The 20,773-nt window shown below is 42.0% G+C and overlaps 2 protein-coding genes across 3 annotated transcripts in view; both read left to right on the top strand.

Moving 5' to 3' along the window:
- The first annotated feature begins 1,254 nt into the window (after nt 1–1,254).
- On the top strand, nt 1,255–13,148 carry uap1 (UDP-N-acetylglucosamine pyrophosphorylase 1). Of its 2 annotated transcripts, XM_019279154.2 has the most exons (11): nt 1,255–1,416; nt 3,059–3,374; nt 4,441–4,645; nt 5,196–5,371; nt 5,470–5,642; nt 8,205–8,398; nt 8,543–8,683; nt 10,821–11,009; nt 11,264–11,302; nt 12,230–12,296; nt 12,423–13,148. In XM_019279154.2, exons 2-11 carry the CDS (start codon nt 3,092–3,094, stop codon nt 12,513–12,515), a joined length of 1,560 nt encoding a protein of 519 aa, XP_019134699.1. In that variant the 5' UTR covers nt 1,255–1,416; nt 3,059–3,091; the 3' UTR covers nt 12,516–13,148. The 2 variants fall into 2 exon arrangements, with proteins under 2 accessions (XP_019134699.1, XP_010743970.1); XM_010745668.3 differs by lacking the exon at nt 11,264–11,302.
- A 2,097-nt stretch (nt 13,149–15,245) lies between these two features.
- ddr2a (discoidin domain receptor tyrosine kinase 2a) overlaps nt 15,246–20,773 on the top strand; it is a 29,816-nt gene continuing 24,288 nt past the window's right edge. Inside the window, exon 1 of the mRNA XM_019279161.2 lies at nt 15,246–15,468. The gene's annotated coding sequence lies outside the window, so the exon portion shown is untranslated. The remainder of the gene's footprint in view (nt 15,469–20,773) is intronic.

The raw sequence follows: 20,773 nt of genomic DNA, 5'->3' as shown, positions 1-20,773 counted from the left end.
AGTTCAGCCTCAATATATTTGGGGAAAAACACTTATCTTTATTTGTAGCCAGGCATACGCCCTCATTTGTTGTGTAAAGCACTTCTATGCTTTATTTATTTTTACTTGCTACTTGAGTACATGCTGCATTTGTTGCATGAACGGACTCCAGTCTGTTTTCCTCTTCAAGTTCAAGTTCAAGTCAACTTTATTATCAATGCTGCCATATGTACAGGACATACAGGGAACTGAAATTGCGTTTCCCTCTTATGCCGGTGCAAACAGCAATAAACATTAAATATATAAAATATAAGTAAAAGATGTAAAGAATATAAAATAAAAAAAAGAAAAGACAGTGGGCGGCAGTAGCTCAGTCCATAGGAACTTGGCTTGGGAACCGGAGGGTGGCCGGTTCAAGTCCCACATGGACCAAAAATGGAAGGGGGACTGGTAGCTGGAGAGGTGCCACAGTTCACCTCCTGGGCACTGTCGAGGTGCCCTTGAGCAGGCACCGACCCCCCCCCAACTGCTCACTGGGCGCTGGTCTGGCTGGCTGCCCATCACTCCACCATCTCTCTCCACATTTGCATGTCTATGCCGTTGTACTGCATGTGTGTGTGTCCAGGTTAAAATGCAAGTAAATAAAAAAATAGAGTGAATTAAGGGATTAATAAAGTATATCTTTTTAAATCTGGAAGATATAAATATGGCAAATATGGCGGTATGAACAGAATGAACAATATAAACAGAAACAACAGTCCAACAGTATGAGTAAGGCAATATGGCACAGTATAACAAAATTATCAGTATAACTATAAATATGGCAATATGGCAGTATAGACATAGTGAGATCTATCAAAAATACAATATGTATACAGAGTAAACAGTTGACTGTACACAGTCCAAATTAGTTTGCAAGTTTTTAAAATGTAACACTGTTGCATCTTTGCTGAGTTATACTTTATGGTTTTAACCGTTACACATATATCACTTTAATTATTCAATACATACTTTGTACTGAAGTATGCAAAAGTAAAAAATTTACATTTTCTATCCTTATGTGATTGGTTGCACAGCACACATGTCACATTCAACAACAACACAATCGGCACTTACCTGTCTCCTTAGTCTCCTTAGAAATCTGCAAAATAGGGGCCCCCCCGCCCCAAACAGCATCTTGCATAGGGGTCTCTAAAACAGCTAGAAACGGCCCTGATGCTCTTAAACGTCGCACGCTGCACCTTTAAAGGGGAGCTCACTTTTACGAGCAGCACTTGAAGGCATCACACACACTCAGCCGTTAGTGCCACGTCAAACGTGACGTAGCAGGAGGTGTAGTCCGGGTGGGGGGGCGTCTTTAAAACACACGGTACACGAAACCTCACAGCGGCGACTGGCATTAATGGTCTTAAAAGCCGAGAGGAGCACTTCTCAGAGGTAAGAGTTCATCACTTCATTCATGTTATCGTTCATGTTTTCACCGAGCTTCACTGTTTACAGACGCGGGCAGCCGGTTAGCTGTGCGTTAGCATCGGCTGTCACTCTGAATGTGACCTGCACGGCGAAACACGCTCAGTGCGGAGGACGAAACTTAGTAACTGCAGCTTGTTTCATTACATAATCAATTCAAAGAGAGATAAAATGATTTATTTTTAGTTATAAGAGGCATATCTGAAGGTTGTTCAGGTAGCGTCCCCTTCACTGCCTGCTGGGAACACACAAAACTTTAAAGCATTAATCTGAATTATGTCTCATTTTAAGTTATGTTGCTTTTAGCTCTCAGCATCCCATTCAAATGCTAAAAAAGTTGCCCCTCTCTTCCAGTAGCTGGTCCAACAAGCTGCCCTGTTGTGGGTGTTGGTTCATATCAAGACATACAGTTGAAATATAAGATGTAAATGTCATGTTGGATTGTGTCACCGGTCATACTAGTTTTACTGGCAGTAATTTGGATTGTAGGAATACTGGGATCACGAGTCCAACCCCACCCAGCCACTAAGGTTTTAATCATCTGTCAACAAAATCAAATATTTAATCTCTACTACGTGACGGCAAGCTGCCTTAAAACTCCTTTTTAAAATATATGTATGTAAACTTCCCTTCGTGCCTTTATAACCATCAAATTTCTGGGGTGGGCCCCATGTACGAAAAGGCTGCTCTTAAGAGATTTTTTTAAAGAAGAACCCTTGAATAAGGAGGACTGCATTCAAAGTATCAAAGTTTAAGTTGAATGTATTATTCTTGTACAAGAAGGAGTGTTTAACAGTGCGACACACAAAAGGGGTTACAGAGAAAAGGCTCCTCGAGGAGCTCTAACAGTTGTCACAGAGAAAAGGCTCCTCGAGGAGCTCTAACAGTTGTTACAGAGAAAAGGCTCCTCGAGGAGCTCTAACGGTTGTCACAGAGAAAGGGCTCCTCGAGGAGCTCTAACAGTTGTTACAGAGAAAAGGCTCCTCGAGGAGCTCTAACAGTTGGTTCTTATAGATTTTGTAAAAATGCGCTGTCTCTGACACCTCCCCACTGATGCAGATAACATCATAACATTCCTTTTTTTTGGTTTTCTGCTCAGTAATGAGCATTATGATTCGTATCCATATGGTACTCCACTAGCCTGTCCTTGTATCACTAATTTATAATCGTCTCTCCCTGCCAGCCTCAGTAAATCAGAGGCCAACTAAGGGAAGTATGGGAGACATGCAAAAGACAGGATACACACACACTATCTATGAGTTAAAACATCTGGACCCCAGTAAAATCCTAATTTTTATAACGGTTGCAGTGACCCGGGTTGAGCTGTTCTATCATCCGTCCGTCCAACCTCTTATCCTTATCAGGGTTGTGCGGGCTGGAGCCATCCTAGTTGGCACTGGGCGAGAGGCGGGTACACCCTGTACGAGTCACCGCTTCATCACAGGGCGGATACATAGAGACGAACAAACATTCACGCTCTGTACTATGTTATAAACCCTCAAATTTCCAGAAATATGGTTGAGGACATGACCTTACTATCCTCAGTTGGTAGCTACAGCCTTGCTCACCAGTAACCACTCATCCCTTTTTATTTAAATCTGTGTTTCAGTGTGGCAGAGCTAAATCAAAAGTACTGTTAATCATGGACCCGAGCACCAGTGGACTCGCCAAGAAGTTGGCTGAAGCCGACCAGTCTCACCTCCTGCAGTTCTGGAACGAGCTGAACCCCACAGAGCAGGCCGACTTGATCCACGACCTGCAGGGGATGGACTTTCAGGAGATCAATGGATTCTTCAAGAGCGCCATGGAGATGTCCAGCAGCAGCAAACATGAGAAGATGGATGCCCGCATGGAGCCGGTGCCACGGGAGGTGCTGGGGAGCGTGACGAGGGACAGGGACTGTCTGAAAGACTGGGAGCTTACAGGTGAGCTCCATCAAAATCAAAGTGCAGCAACAAAGAGGATTTTTTTTTAGCAAGCATGAGAGGATATGTGAGCAATTACAAGCAAGACTTGGGTAGATACTGTGGGGGAAAATAATCCTCTAGAGAGACTGCAGCCTAGCAATTAAGTCGTGTTGTTGAGCAACTATCAAATACGAAGTGAAGGTACACAGATGAGAGAGGGGAAAGATTTCCTGGTATCAGACTGAGAAGCCAAGGGGATTAAAACATCACATGGTAACCCAGATTCTTGGATCTTGAGAAGGGCAGTAGGTGTCCTGATTATTGTGTTACTGATATATAAAACCTTATTTAGAAGTCCACATTAAGAAAACCAGCTCTTTGTCTGCTGTGTGGTTGTCTAAGCACACAAACTTCTCCCAGCCTCTTTCTTAAGATATGTGACGTATGAGTAAGTCAGCTTGCATTGTTCATTATTGCTTTGCGCAATCCTTGCAGTGGGGGTCTGCTGAGTTTTTCTTCTTTCTTTGGGGAGGATGACAGTAGAAACCAGGCAGCAGAAAACATCTGGTTTTGATTCGTGCCTGACGTAAATGCCATTGCTGCCTGACCCTCATTCATGAGGTCACGCCGCTCTGTCGGGACCGTGCGTGTAGGTTGAGAAGAGTAGTCAAAGTCTAGCAAGCCCGCCCTGGCTTGCTGGTATAAACTTGTCTCTTGGCACTCATAGGAAGTATTTCATATCAAGTCACGTAGCAGCAGTAAGCAGTAAGATAAACTGGAACCGATGAACCACAATAAAGGCAATTAAGTGCAGTTATCACATTTTAGTTTAGGGCCAATTTACAATGTCACATTGTCAAAGTCCTATAGGACGAGTCATAAAATGTTGTGCGAAGGATTAATAAATGTTATCGGGATTAATTTCTTTTATTACTTATCCAAGATGTTTTTCCAAAGGCAATAAGAATGCACTAGGTTAGAGATTAGATTGTGCTATGTGTGGTGTATCATCACGTCAAGATGTTATGTTATGTTTCATTATCTAGGACACGTATTCATAATACTGTTTACTCTGCTCTTTCAGGTCTACACAGCATCTCTCAGAGTAAAGTGGCAGTCCTGCTGCTGGCTGGAGGCCAGGGAACCAGACTGGGGGTCTCTTACCCCAAAGGCATGTACGACGTGGGTCTGCCGTCCCACAAAACTCTCTTTCAGATCCAGGCTGAACGCATACTGAAGCTGCAACAGCTGGCGGAGCAGAAGCACAAAATCAAGTGCTGTATTCCCTGGTAAGACGTCGTGTTATTTAAGAAGAAATGACTAAGGCGTTTCAGTAAGTTTGCCTGTCAGTTCAATTGCTGCTTTATTTAAAAAAAGAAACAGATCCAAACTACCAAATACTGTCTCTATATCCGTGATGAGTTATTGTCGCAGTTGTTTTTTTAATAATGATTTACTGAGTCAAATCACTGCCAGCACCAAAGGGCACTCAGTCACGGAAATTGTATTACTGGGAAAGGATTAGCTGTGGATCCAAGTACAGTTTGACAGCGTAGAAGATGAGGGTGTCAGGAAGCATAAAGTCTCCACCGTAGTTAAGGTTTAACGGTTATTGGCGATTATGTCAGATATGGATGTTGTTACATTTTTATTGTCTGTCACATGCTTAAACTTTATACCGTGTCTCTGGCTCGGGCTGACGTCAGCATTGTTGTTTCGTTTTTGTGAAATTTTCTACAGCATTTAAAAAATGTTTTAAATATATTTTGATTAACTTTAAAGTGTTTTCCTAAGCATGTATCCACACCCAGCACTAACCTCCCTCTGTGTTGCTTTCAGGTACATCATGACCAGCGGCAGGACAATGGAGTCCACCAAGGAGTTCTTCTCAAAGCACAACTATTTTGGCCTGGGCAAGGACAACGTCGTCTTCTTTCAGCAGGGCATGCTACCAGCCATGGACTACAGAGGCAAGATCATCCTGGAGAGCAAAGGGAAGCTCTCCATGGCCCCTGGTGAGCCCACTCAGGATTTGTGCTGAGTCTCACTTGCCAAGTTGAATCTGTGTGTTTCAAACAAGTGTTTTTTTTTTTTTTTTTTTTTTGTATTTCAGATGGGAACGGGGGTCTTTACAGAGCCCTAGGGAACCAAGGAATCCTGGATGACATGGAGCGGAGGGGGGTCGAATTCATCCATGTGTATTGTGTAGATAATATCTTGGTCAAAGTGGCGGACCCCGCCTTTGTTGGTTTCTGTGTGCAGAAAGGAGCGGACTGTGGAGCCAAGGTTGGTCACGCCTCTGTCTATTGCTGTCTGTTTCTTCCTACACTTTTTAAGGATTTTAAAAACATCTCAAGATGAATTAAAATGCTAATTAGGTATGAAACATTGTGGTTTTAGATCTTTTAATTTATAGAGCTTCTTCTTATAGAATCATGACGTCACTTTTACCTTTTTTTTATTTTTGTCATCATAAAAGTCTTAAGTCGTGTTCTGCCGAGCATTAAAACATGTTTCTGTCAGGTCAGGTAATGCATTTTTAGGACAACAATTAACAGCAAATAAACGCAGCAAAGAAACGTCGGTATTATTTATTCAAGCATGGACGCCTGTCAGATTGCCACAAGTATGGGCTGAATGTGATCCAGTCTGATCAGTCAGTCTACTCTTGTAAATTCCAGGATGTCCTAAAGGGCGACGGATGTTGATTAATGTCTTTTGTGTGTGTGTCTCTGTTTGTGTTAAGAGGTGTGGTCATTTGCATCTTCCACAACTCAACACTGGGTGGCGATATAGCCCACTCTTCCTCCTCCTGTCGTCGTCCTCCTCTCTCCTTCTTCTTGAGCAATAAGCCCATTACAGCTTTCTAGGAAATTTTAGGGTTGAGCCCAGAATCTTTCTTCACTTTTCGTCATGGTCTCAGATGTCACACGAGTTCAGTGGAGGAGATGCCACTTTTTTCCTAAACCGTGTCGTTGGACAGAGTGTACTTTCAGTTTGGGAAGGCAAAAACTGTTTTTCCACAAGCAAATATACCATATCTGTGATTGATTATTACTGAATTCTTATTTTTATTTGGCTTGTAACATGTATTTGCACAGCCAGTATACTGTACATGCAGTAAATTGTTGTAATAAGTTGGGATGTGCCACACAGAACAGGTCCATCGGTTTCCGATAAGTTTAGAAGGATCATCCAGTATCCATCCAGTTTAGTTTTGTCGTTACAGTGACTTATCATCTCCTGCTATCATAATATATGATAGTAATGCTATAAATAGCTACAGTCCAGTGTTACAACAACAGAAAACAAAATAAAAATATGAAACGATGTTTAAAATTTGACATTAAATAGAAGTTTTGCTGACAAAGAGACACTTACTGAAATACCACATAATGGTTTAACTAAATATTTTCCAAAGGTATTTTGGTGATTATTAATATTTGATTATAAATGCAGCTGTGACTCGATTGGACAGCCTGTGCTCAAACACTGTGCTGTTAGCTGAAATATATCCACAGAAAATACCCACATTGTCCTCAGGTGATATAAAAGAAACTGGCCCATCAAAATTCAAATAGATTCTTCATCAATATTGCACAGTAATTACACAGAGTGAAGCTGGAAGTGATTTGTTGGTTGTCCCGGTGAAACACTGATTGGCTTGTTGCAGTTTGGTCTCCTGCTGTAAATTGTTTGAGTAGTTGTTTCCAAGGTTACCAACAACAACAAGAGACCCAAGTATCAATAAACAGTGAAGCAGAGGGAGAGAGAGCAGACTTACAGCAATCAGGAAAATCCAAAGACAGAACATATGATCTACTGATTGGGTAATAGGATATGACCTTAGAGTTATTCATACGTTCGTGACAGACAAGGTTCTGCTAATTAGAGTTGAAAGAAATGTTACCATGGAAACTCCATCAAAATGAGGTTTTCCTATATTCTCGGGTCATTTAAGGTAAACAAGATTTCTTGTTTCAATTCAGAGTGTCTGAAAATCTTCTACCAGCTCAGACTGTTTGACTACATGTTATTTCTTATAGTACCACACTGAAATATATATACTTTTTTTTTAATACATTGAAATATTTAACTGTGTGTGGATCGTCCAGACCTCGCTCCTGTTTGACATTACGAGCTGTGCGGCGGAGCAGACATGGAAGGATCAGATCAGAGCACAGTCCCACCCTCCCATCATAAATTACTAAGCTCCACTACAGTTCATGTGGCTTCTCCGCCACCCCTACCCCCTCACCCCACCCCGTTCACCAACCCCCTCATCAGGACTCCACTCTGTCATTAGCAACTAACAGATGGGGAGAGGTGTTTTTTTTTTGTTTTTTTTCTTTCAGCGCAGACTTTAACTTGCTGGCTGTATAAAGCAGTCAGCTAATATTACTTACTAGTCCAACAGCAAGAAGTCCAGCTCAGCGTCTGTCTTTCATCCTTTCATTTCACAAAAATCTCACTAATGACTAAAAGTCAGTCCCAGATTTACTTGTTCGGTCACTCTCTCCTTAGCTTCTCCGTCAGTGTCCTGGTTGTCTTTTTGCCCTTTGACATTATGTCCATGGAGGAAGCTGAGCCCGGCGACACAGGCTCAGTTCCCCCGTCAGCTTTCACCCTGATCTTGAAAAACCTCCTCTTCCTGGTGGTCCAAACACCTGTGATACAAACACTAACATTTCAGTTTGCAGCAGTTTTATTTTACTGTCCACCAGGAAAGTCCTGTAAATAGTTATGGTGGAGGTGACGGTGCAAACAGTTTTGCCAAAATCAGTGAAATAGTTGGAGGTGTTTATTGTGTAAAAATTACAGTGTTTTATTGTGTTGTTTGGTTTCCAGGTGGTGGAGAAAACCAATCCGACAGAGGCGGTGGGTGTGGTCTGCAAGGTGGACGGGCGTTATCAGGTGGTAGAATACAGCGAGATCACCCTGGCGACTGCTGAGAAGCGCAGTGCCGACGGGCGACTGATGTTCAATGCAGGAAACGTGGCGAATCACTTCTTCAGCTTCTCCTTCCTCAGAGATATAGTACAGTAAGACGAATGCACACTGAACACTTCATTCAGTTTGGGCTCTTCTTTGTCAAAACGTATTCATCTGTTGCTCAACAGCTGTGGTTTCTTGTAGCCCGACCAGCATCTTTCTTTCTCACTTTTTGGTCTCTGTTTCTATATCAGGAAGTACGAGCCACAGCTGCAGCACCACGTGGCCCAGAAGAAGATCCCACATGTGGATGGGGAGGGTCAACTAATCAAACCGGACAAACCAAATGGCATTAAAATGGAAAAGTTTGTCTTTGACATCTTCCAGTTTGCCAAGTGAGTTAAAATGTGCTTTTTTTCCATAGAGGGCACAGAATGTGTGGCAGCATCAGCAGACAGACTCAAGCTCCAAAGCCTTAAAGCACCAAGAATACAATGAATATCTTATGTTCCTTTTTGAGACGAGGCTGGGCTGCATATGTTCTTCTGGCAGGCCTTCGGGCCTGGGGTTTGACTGGTCCTTGATCTGTCCTTCCATGCATGAACCAACCCCTTTTTCCAGTCCCGATCCCTATCCCACCAGCCCCAGTCCTGCCATTGCTCCAAGGTCTGGTCCAGCAGGCCGAGCTTGCCAAACTCTCTGCAGGAGGATGGAGGTTTATGAGCTGTTCGCTCATTCCACCTCCTCCAGTGTTGCATGACATCAGCTTTGAGTCACCCCACTTCTAATAGAACTTTACATCTAATGAAAGGATTCCTGTAATGATTGACTGATGGAAAAACACTGTAGACATGTCCAGCTTCCTTCGAGGTTTATTCGCCGTATTTCAAAGTAAAAAGGATGAGAAATAGTTCTCGGTGTTGCTCAGGAGATGGATTACAGTTGTGCCTGGATTGGCTGAATGGTCCTTTAGCAGAATCCAGATGGACTGACTCACTCTGCAGCAAGACCTTTTTCTGCTGTTTGGCCAAGCTCTCGTGGTTGCAAAGTTATTTACCAGTCAAGTTGTTAGTATTTCATTTATTACACCTTTTGTGTAACAGAGCACTTGCCCTGATTAGGTACTAGCAAGCTTCCAGGAACAGCGCTAGTCTTAAACTAGTCTAAGAAAAGCAGCAGTTTTTAGCTTTGTGACAATACATTTTTGAGATAATCGGTGGGATTTAAAATGATTTATTTCGCTTTTATTAATTTGTGTTGATTCTATAAGAGAGGTCCCAATTAACACAGATACTCTCTACCTCCTGAGCCATAGCCACTCAGGAGGTAGACGGGTCATCCACTAATCAGTGTTGCAATCCCCAGCTCCTCCAGTCTGCATGCTGAAGTGTCCTTGGGCAAAATACTGAACCCCAAATTGCTCTCGAAGACTGTGCCATCAGTGTGTGAATATGTGTGAATGGTTACATCTAAAAACTGATGAGCAGACGGCGCCTCGCATGGCAGCCAATGCCGTGTATGAATTAATGTGTAGTATAAAAGTGCCTTGAGTGGTCAGAAGTATAGAAAGGTGCTACAAAAGTCAAAACCGTAGCAAGCTAAGGATAACCTTTCTTTAATTGATATTTTCATTTAATAAAATATCAGAAAATGTTGAAATAGGCCTGCCGGGGCGGCGTTTAGCGTTTAGAGCAGCCGCCCCATATGCGAAGGCACGCCACGGGCGCCCGGGTTCGAGCCCCGACCTGCATGGCCCCTTCCCGCATATCATTCCCCATGTCTCTCCCCACGTTTCCTGTCAATCTTCATCTGTCCTATCAACGAAGGCTAAAAAAATAATATCAAAAAAAGAAATAGGCCTGCCATAATTTCTCAGAACCCAAGCCAACATCTTCACATTGCTTGTTTTTCTGTCCCAACAGTAAAAAATGAAATATTCTTTATTTGCAATTATACAAAACAGAGAAAAGCAGCAAAACTCACGTTTGAGTGGTTGGAAGAGGAGACTGGTTGGCCTTTTTGCTTGATAATTAATGATAAATCGAATATTTAAAATAGTCTCTTTAAAGGTCCAGTGAGTAGGATTGGCGAGAATGGGGTATGTTTCTGTATCTATACAGAGGGCAGGTCATCTTCCGTGGACTCCACCACGTTAAAGCGCTGTTTCTCTACAGTGGCTCATAGCAGACAAACCAAACAGTGGCTCAGTATATGAACTTTTATCTGAATTTCATAGCCACAGTTTTTCCTACATGCTTGAAAGGAGAGGCTGAAGACCGCACCTTCACTGCTAGGTGCCACTAAAAACCTACACAATGGACCTTTTTAATTTTCTATAAATCGACTAGTGATTTTTATTTTTACAGCAAGGTTGAATCGTAGCTCGTTATACCAAGTATCGTCGTATACCCTCCAAATATATGCAGTGTCAAATAAGAAATACAGGCATGAACAACCAAAGAACATAATGTCACATGACTTTGCGTGATTGTTGCATGGTGCATTATTTTGTCTGTTGGTTTCCCCCAACAGGACATTTGTTGTGTACGAGGTGCTGCGGGAGGACGAGTTCTCTCCACTGAAGAACGCAGACAGTCAGGACGGAAAGGACACGCCCACCACTGCCAGGCACTCCCTCATGTCGCTTCACCACCGCTGGGTGCTCAACGCTGGGGGCCACTTCATCGACGAGAACGGCAGACGCGTGCCCGCTATACCGAGGTGACCACAGCCAGCCTGCTTAGACACAGCGTCACGTTACATCATGTTACTTTACACACACATCATGTTTGGCATGAACATAGAAACAGGCTGTTTGTGGTTGTTCCCTCACTCCCTACACTTTGTGTACATGCGTTGGCTTTTTTTTATTTATTTTTTTTATTATACACATCATATTCTTTTAGCCTCACACTCTCACTTCCCATTCTCTCATGCTTGGTCTTGCTCCTGTGTGTCCCGTGCAATGTTTCCAGAGACGGAGCAGCAGGCATCACAGATGATGGCAACAGAAAGTAATTATTATCCCCCTGCAGTACTCGCAGTGCATGGTGATGGGGTTTTGGCTTTCTTTCCCTCTCGCTCAGACGTGTTAACACTAAATAACTTTACTCCTGATCCTTGGCGTCTCCTTCCCGTCATTACCGCTGAAAAGATGATGAAGGAAGTGACAGCAAAGATCAGCTGAAAACGCAGTCCTCTTAGCGTCCTGGTCGGATGACGTACAGTCATAATGGCCTGCTGACAGATCAGATGGTTGCTACTAATTGTATTGCATGCTGGGCAATGGGCAACAGTCACACTTTTCTGGCGATCAGTGACGACTCGGCAACAGATGATGAACCTGTTGATTTGTGTGTGGAATAGCTCCGACATGGCCAGCCGTTCATCGCTTGCTAGTTTGAGTTCAAATCCACCTGCTTGTTTTTTAAATGAGCATGTGCTTCAATAATATTCGTGGCACCCACGGATGTTATTCGGGCTGTGCTTGTTTTTCTTTTTCTTTTTTTTGTACTTTGTCATTCAGCTTTTCCTTTTTTATTCTCATGATACAGCACCTGATGTACCTGATCTGCGATTTAGTGATTGTTGTCTTTACCTAGAAAGAAACAAGCTGAGTGACGGCAATGTGGTGGAAAGTTCCTCTGCGAGGAGACGACACCGCATTGCTTTGTCGTTCATCTGTTTTCTTCTAGAGGAAGTTAGGGGGTCAAAGGACTAATCACTGTTCGTGTTTGGGAATGATGAAGCTCTGATTCTCTGCCTTTTTGAACTCTAATCACAAGCCGCAGTAGAAGAACAGCTGTGTCAAGGATGTACAGCTGCTTCTCTCAACTACCAGCCCCTCTCCTCTCTGCCTTTTCATGACAGAACCGCTCACTCTGTTTCTTTTTTGTTTTTTTCTTCTGATCCTCCCTGATTTCGTTTCTTTTCCAACGCAGCCTGAAGGACGGAACAGACCTGCCAATCAAATGTGAGATCTCCCCGCTGGTGTCCTACGGGGGAGAGGTAAGGAGGCAAAGCTTTTAGTGTGTTAAATGGAAACTCCAGATGTTGTCCTGCTCCTTGCTGTCCACCTGCAATAATCAATCTCTGCACAATGGTCCTGATGATGTTGTTTACTACTTCTTCAAGGGGCTCGAAGAGTTGGTGAAGGGACGAGAGTTTCATCCAACCCTGATGATTGACGAGAGTGGAGTCCACGAGCTGGTGAAGAACGGGGTTTAGACAATAAAGAGGGGAGAGCGAGCGAGAGATAGAGGGACGACCCAAAGACCAACCTCCCTTTGTCTCTCAACATTTGCGGGGAGAAACTGTGATGTCATCGCTGTGCAATAACGAAATGTCGCGTGCATGTGTTCACGAAAGAAGCTGTCCAAAAAACGAACGAACGAGCAAGATGAAGACGTGTGCCGTTTACTTTTCTGTGGCAGGTTTTCTTTGCTCTGTGTGTTGAAGTCATTCTTGCTTCCTATTTGTTTTGAAGAGCACTTGAACACAGCATGAAATGAAGGACGAAATCCCTGTCACACTGACTGGATGAAGCAGTCTTAAGGTGCTTCTATTTATTTTGCTTATGAGACTTATTTTTATATTTACTGATAGATGCTCTATAGGTGGAAATTACCATCTACTCATTTTACTCTGTGATTTTTATACAACTTTGACTTGACGTGAGATGATCTGAAAGCTGTTTCTTACTCGCATGTAATCGAGGTACATGGTACAGACTGTGGGGGGTATTTATAATATCTGCTTCTTTCCTGCTTTTAATCATTGAAGATGAGACATTATACAGCTTTAAGAGATGCTATGATTTCTATCATCTTTATTAAAAGTTTTTCCTACTTGGAAAACCCACCAAATGTGCTGTCTTTGTGTGTGTGTGTACTATATATTTGCCGTACAGCATTTGCTGTGGTTGTGTGTGTGTGTGTGTGTATGCACAGGTTAAAAATAAGTTTCCTGACAAATCAGTGAACAATGTGTGAATGTGTGAGTTTCACTGGCCTCTGCAGGGTGTGTTTTTTGCATTATAGCTCCTGGTGTCTTGAATCAGAGTTTCCAGCACATGGTTTATGTTTAAGATGGGCCAGAGCATGCAACTCTGCTGCAGCGATTCAGGAAATATTCTCTGTGGCTCCGTTCTAATTTTCTTTCTTGCTCTCCAGGTCCATAACTGCATTATGATGTGAAATACCTGCAGTGCGGATACTTTAGCAGAAAAACACGGTGTCCTAGTTTGTATTTAATATAAATCTAAATATGAAGTTCTGCTGCTGATCTTCTTTTCAGTGTCTAATACACTGACAGTATAACACATGGATGTCGTATCTGTGACGTCACCCGTAGATTTCTGAAGAGCCGGTTTGAAGCTCAGAGTGTGGTGGCTCTGGTTGCCACCATCTTGGCAGCCCTTCCTCTGCCGCTTCTCGGCTGACCTAAAAATGGGCAAAAATGCGAAGCGTTGGTGCAGCTGAGACAAGCTGAATGATGCCTGGGTGCTCAAACAAGCCGTCTTTAACAGCACACACTTGTCAATCAAAGCGGCCATATTGTTAATTCTGCATAACTTTAAGCCTTAATATAATTTGAACAGGTTTGTTCGTTCATCTTCTTTCGCTTATCCGTTAGTTGGGTCGCGGGGGCAGCAGCTTCAGCAGGGAGGCCCAGACTTCCCTCTCCTTAGCCACTTCGTCCAGCTCTACAAGGGGGACCCCAAAGCGTTCCCAGGCCAGCCGAGAGACATAGTCCCTCCAGCGTGTCCTGGGTCTTCCCCGGGGCCGCTTCCCGGAGGGACGTGCCCGGAACACCTCACCATCCTCACTAGATGCCCGAGCCACCTCAACTGGTTCCTCCAAGTGAATTATATAAATATTCAGACTCAGACATGAATGGAGAAATTAGCTGTAGAGACCAAAACAGTTTTTTGTACCAGGCTGTAAACATGTTTATTTCTGCTGTGAAGTTGGACATTTATAAACAAATTTAATGACGATCCATCTGAAACACATCACAAATGTCAACCTCAGACACTGGAAGAAAAGTTAGGGAGTCAACAAAGTAAGTATCATCCTCTGGGGACCATGAATGTCTGTACAAAACTGTATTTTATGGCCATCCATCCAATAGTCGTTGTGATATTTCAATCTGGGCCGACAGACCAACACTTGCGATCCTTAGAGGGAGCTAGCATGCCTAAAAATGCAAAAACATCTGAATAAAATCTTCATTCAAGTATACAATAAAATCCTTAAAGTCCAATAAATTCCTCTGAGCCACTGGAGTCACTTTACTGCAGGACATTATGGCTTCCTCATTAAGACACAACAGGCACATGAAGAAATAAGTACAAACTTAAAGCCAGTGTCTTTTTGAATTGAAACCTTCACGTTTCCAAATAGCCGTCGATTCTCTAGAGTCCGGTCAAATGGTTCAGAACCAAAAAAACAACGCACTTCATGACGTCATTAGAGGACGACCTCGCTCTGACACTTGACTCACACTTTTCGTGGATCTGGTTTGGCTATTAAGGCCGTGACGAACTGCGGCGTTGAGTGTCACTGAGTTTAAAGAAAGTGCAGTCAAAGATCAGCACTTTATTTTCACATTCAGCAGATGTGCAGCATAGAAATGCAACATAAAGAAGATATAATTGAAGCGTTTGCTTGATTTGAAAACCCGTAATACAGTCCACTACAAATAAACATGCTATAAACTTGACAGAGAAATGACTTCAGCACAAGCTTTGCCTTGCATTATGGTTGCTTCAGCCTCTAGCTGTCAAAAGAAAGGCTCTTTTCAGGAGGAAGAAAGCTTTCTGATTGAGCGTTGGATTCAAACTTAATTGAAACCTTATGTGTGGCATGTGGAATTCTGGGACTTTGGCACGCGCCCAAGAATCCACAGAATGTGAAGGTTTCTTTTTTTTTCCTGCCTCCATCTCTCTCTCTCTCTCTCTCTCTCCCTCCCTCTCTCTCCTCTCCCTCTCTTTTTTTCCTATGTGCAGGGGTGTCTTACATCAGCCCAGTGAGTCCTGGAGAAGGCGACTGACGGACAGAGAGTGGGCGAACGAGAGAGAGAAGGGCTCGGATTGTAACATCCAGCCGTCTTGACTCTCACTGGAATAGTCTAAATCCATCTGTGAACAAATGGTCTGAAAGGATAAGACATCTCAGAAGTAAGTCATCCTTTTTCCTTTTTCTTTTTTCTTTTATAACTCTTTATCAGTGTTTTCAAGTCAGGACTTCAAACTCTTGACCACCTTTCCTGGAGCCTTTGTGAGCACCTTTAAATGTTTCCTTCAAGTGTTTCATAGTGGGAGCTTTTGTTGCATGTTTGAACTTTGTGTACTTTTTTTTTTTGTGCGTGAAGTCGCTGCTGTTTGCATGGCAGAGCAGAAGAGTGGAAGAGACGCGTGAAGTGATGCAGTACCAGATTCAAACTCCTCTGTGCTCTGCTTGCAGATCCGGCTCTCTTAACTTTTTCTCTTCAATAGGGATTAGTCAGGTCATCAACACTCCAGCAGCCTATACAGCATATACAGCAATATTTTTTATAGCTATGTAAAATGCAGCATCTTCCTCAATAAGCTCAAATAACTACATAAAATACATGTCTGGGTTTTCATGATTTAAGTGTCATTCTGGCTGTCTGGAGGTGTTTACTGCATCATACTAATCCCTCTATTGTGCAGAAATGGCACCAATTCTTCTTCTTTCTTTTTTTTTACAAGCTACAGAAGAAGTGTAACTAATGTAAAAATGATGTGACTCTTATTTTGAATGCCTTGTGTCAAGCTCACGCACATTTTTTTTTTGTTTGCTTTATTGTGGCGGGGTAGTTAGGAGTGTGTTTTTGGAAAAGTTAAACAACTGACTCATTTATGGCTGCTTCGATTCTCTCAGAGTTTACTGCGGTCAGCTGATGAAATGTTGAATACTCGAGTTACAGCTTTGAAAAAGATTCCCGTCCCTCCAGTACATGTCCTGCTTTTCTATATGTGTGTGTGTGTGTGTGTGTGTCATGGAGATGGTGTGTATGTTCCTCTGTGTTAAGTAGGTGTTACGTAGGTGGTATGTAGGTATCCTCCTGTGGTATGTGGGTGATAGATGTCCACACAGAGGCCTCTTCTCTACCTCGATCAAGTTATTTTGTAACTCGACCCGACGCTCATCTGAAGAGTTAAGAATACGTACGAGCAGACTCAGCAGCGGTTCAATGGAATAATTGTTCTGGAGAGGTTAAGGTGATCGTAAGGCCATGTTTGGAGGCTTTGTGTGTAATCACAGTGAGTAGGCAGTAGTTTATTTATCTGCACATATGGCTGATCTCTGTTTTTCTCAATGTTGTTGTTGGTCTTTCTGCAAGTAAAAGCTGATGCTGACCTCAAAGTCTTCATGATACATTGTCTTTTTGTGTTTGCTGTGTATAGTATGTGGACTCCCTGCCATCAGGAACTTAATCTCAGGGATCTACCCTGCACATTTCTGGGCTTAACAGTCTGAGTGAACTAAAATACTGACACCCTATTGGCATCTCTAACTTAAAATACAAATGGTTATGTTTTCTATGGGTTTATCTGTTTTTTTTCAAACATCCTTGTGTAGTACAGCTTCTAGTTTACATGTTAGGGCACCAAAAAACAAAAAAAGTAGGTATAATACAATAGATTATCACTGTTTATTGTTCTTTATGGCACTTTATGTCGTTGTTTTCTGTGTCTGAGTTGTGAATTGATTGATTATATGTCATTTAGCATGCAAAAATCCAGAATATTTGTTATTTTTCACCTCCAATACAATAATTTACACCTTTTCTATTATGTTTTTTCATCATTATAATCGTCATTTGCCATTATTTAGCACTATTATTTAACTGATTAATATAAAAGCAATGTACTGTACTGTATTATTAGCTGCTGCTGGAGTTTCAGAGAGGTTTACTGTTTATTATTGTGCTGAGAATATAACTTCAAACTACATGGAACTGCGAAAATCTTTTACCTGTTTTACTAATTTAAAGAGAAAATTGACCTTAAAACACTTTTTCTTGTCAACCTTATTGTCCGAATAAGTTAGAAAACATTTTGTGCATGACATGATGACGTATCAGGATGTTTTCTTCATCCACAATGCTGTGTAAAATGTCTCTATCCAGCGCTGAAACTTCAATCGTAACCATGTTTGTTTGATCGTTTGTTCACATTCAGACATTCAGATAGAAATCCACGCAGCACAGAGCCATGGTATCATGTGATTTTAATTTTATTTTTAACTTTGTTGCTCTTGTCCTGCTATCAAATCTCTTCTCTTCATCCAAGCGCAGGCTTTTTCCGAATTCTGCGGAACAAAGAAGTCGTGGAAGTACAAGCGTACATATCAAGTTGAGAAAAACAAAAAGTGAAATTACAAAAAAAAAAAAAACTGACCACAAATTAAGTCCAGGAATGCGCTGGTCACCACAAGATGGACGATTTATGACAGCATTAAGGAACAGGGGTGTGGATTTTTCCCTTTAAGGCCTTGTTGTTGTGTGCTCTCTTGGCTGGATGCGTAAATAGGAAACCATCTTTATCAGAGTAAATAAGCTCTTTGTCAAAGCAGAAATGGAAGAGTTATTGCTTATGACAGCGAAATATGTGAAATGCCTGTGGTGAATGTCAAAGGGGAGTGGATAATGTACTCACACTTAGTGTTTTTTATTCGTTCAGACAGCTGGAAAACAGAGGCAGGGAACATTCAAGGGTTGTTGTTTTGTTTTTTTTATCCCACACGATCACTCCATTATCTGGCTGTAACTTGATCTTTGATGCACAAATATAGGCTAAAATGCAGAGGAACCACATTAGGAGTGTGTTATCGCTGCATCTCTCTCTGACATGTCATTTCAATTAGCAACCCTTCCCTCCAGAATTTGGAGGCTGACTGACATCCTCACATACAGACCCTAATCACACAGCCAAGGCTGTAATTTCAACCCCACATTCAAAACACTGCACTAGAGGCACCCGGTGCTTACTTAGCTTAGCTGTAACTTGATGCAGACGTTGTTTGATTGGAAGTGTTTTCAAATCAATGCTTCTGGCAGAGAGAGACCCAGCCGTGCACTCGCTCCCTCGCTCGCTGAGGTGCATGCTGTAATTTGGTATAAATAGCTGCATTTCAGGGAACATCATCCTTTAAATACTGCGCTGTTGACTTTGTATCCCACACATGCTTGAACTTCGACCCTGCCCAAACCAGCACCCTACTCATCACCTACCGTTTGAGGGGGATTAGGTTACTCGTAGCTTAAAGCAGACTGCATCTCTTATTTCTGAGCTTGAGTTTGACTTTCCCTTGAGATCTGTGTCCAGACTACAGAAATATGTGGCATTGTGTCCACTGTAGATATTAGACTAGTGAGAGAAGGCTGCTCGAAAATCACAAAAACCAAATAATTACAGAGGAGCATAAAAGATAGATGCACATGAACACGCGGCAGTCGGTGCCTAAATCCTCCTCTGTGTTTGCACATGTGGCCTCATCCCCTCTCTCTCTCTTTCCTGTTTACAAGTGGCACTCTCTTTTTTGTTTGTCTGTTTGCCTGAAGCTTACTATCTGTCCGTCCACCTCGCTGTCTCTCAGTTGGCCCTGTCTTGCCTAATTACAGGCTGTCAGGGGAAGATCTGAGGTAATATTTCAACATCAAAAGGACCTCAGGACATGCTGCAGGCTGCCACTGTGTACAAATGACAGCCTTGGCAATGAATGAGTTGTAACTGGTGACGTATCCGGCATATGCATGGACAACATCGGCCTTTTTAAACAACTGTTACTATCTGCGCTGTTATTTCAGCTGAAAGTCCCTGGGGTAGAATTATGTTACCAGCAGTGGAAAGTATGTTTACTCAAGTAGTGTACTTTTTGAGATGCTATGACTATTACCATACTATTGTATGTTTTACTCCACTACATTTATCTGACAGCCATGGTTACACAAACACAATGATTGCTTATAAAATACAATGCCTTGTCAAAGATTTAGCCAGTGGTTTGCAACATTTTTGGCTTGTGACTCCTTAAATCAGCTTTTCTCAAACTTGTACCACCTCCGAAAATATTCAGCTCTCCAAGTGCCACCATCATGACAGACGTTAAAATGCAGTCAACCCTGTTCAGATAAAGAACGTACACATAGAAGGCAGGTTTATTCTATACACTGTAAAAAAAATGTCTGTAGATTTTATGGTGAAAATCTGCCAAACTATGACAGTAAAAGGCCGTAAATATGCCAGGAAGTATGACTGTGTTTTCCGGTAAAACAAGTCATATTTCACAACCATTTTAATGTATATAGACTAAATTAGTATTTTATATTAGAGACTGTTGCTTAAAGAAGTAAATCACTGTGATATTTAATGCCATGTCATGGTTTGGCAGTTTTTCATCATAAAATCTACAGATATTTTAAAATATGGAATAAAACGCCAACCTTAAATGTGAAATAAACAGTACTAATAACTTTTTACCGTGATATTAGAAAAAGCGATACCATAAAATTCTGGCAACCAGAGCTTTTATTGTAAAAAAAAAACTTTGTTGACTGTTGTTGAATCCTGAACAGAACCAGAGCTGATTTGGTGGGAAAGTGTCCGCACTTCTCTTTCTAACATTTCCTGTTTGGAGCCATAATTGCAGCGTTAATTTTACCACCACTTACTAAATCACCGTCACATTTTAGCTCATAACTAGTCACAGATGTACGCGAGCTCTGCTCTACCTGCTTGAAACTGACTACGTAAGAGGCTGAGGTTGAACAAAATGAAAACTTATTTTAAATTAAAACGTCTTTGCTACAGTAATTTAAGTTTGACTCCGGTCTGTCTTCAGCTGTTCTCTCAAATAAAGGCAAAAAAGGTCTAAAAAGCTATTTAAAGTTCAACTGAATTCTGTTAAAATGAATCAATATTCACAAAAAGAACATTTTCTCCATAAATGAACACAAATCTGTTTTGTTTTTTTCTTTCCTGCCCCATCAATCATCTCATGACCCCTCAGATGTATATTCTCTGACCCTTTTGAGGGGCCTGACCCTCAGTTTGGGAACGACTTAAAGCAGATTAAACTAGCTTCAAACAGCTAGATGAGTGAGATGCTTCATACACAAACTCCAAACACACTTTGCTGATAATAATTTGTAGGAGTGCAGAACAGTAATGTCAATAATACTTCATGATTTGCTGCAGGAAGGAAGAGAAGAGAACAAAAGTTAAGCTCCTTTTCTTTGTTTGACAAGCGGTGAATGCAGTGTGCGTTGTAACAGGCTGGTGTTTGTTATTTGTTAAGTTTTATGTTTAGTTTAAGAATACAGGTGTACTTTTTTCTGCTTCTCGTCTCAGTTGAATGCACAAATGCTCTCGGTTTGAGCATCGTGCAGGGGATGGACCTCTGCTTTAACAGAGGAAATGGAAAAAAAGAGAGAGAGAGAGAGAGAGAGAGAGA

The sequence above is a fragment of the Larimichthys crocea genome, chromosome XVII (genome assembly GCF_000972845.2).
Source record: "Larimichthys crocea isolate SSNF chromosome XVII, L_crocea_2.0, whole genome shotgun sequence".
Classification (NCBI taxonomy): Eukaryota; Metazoa; Chordata; class Actinopteri; family Sciaenidae; genus Larimichthys; species Larimichthys crocea.
Note: the sequence above shows the minus strand (reverse complement) of the source record. Positions and strands in the feature narration are given on the sequence as shown.

Coding starts and splice junctions, on each gene's coding strand:
- uap1 (XM_019279154.2), top strand. CDS start 3,092: ATGGACCCGAGCACCAGTGGACTCGCCAAGAAGTTGGCTGAAGCCGAC. Junction 5,372..5,469: donor GAAGCTCTCCATGGCCCCTG/GTGAGCCCACTC, acceptor TTTGTATTTCAG/ATGGGAACGGGGGTCTTTAC. Junction 11,010..11,263: donor CGCGTGCCCGCTATACCGAG/GTGACCACAGCC, acceptor CAATGTTTCCAG/AGACGGAGCAGCAGGCATCA.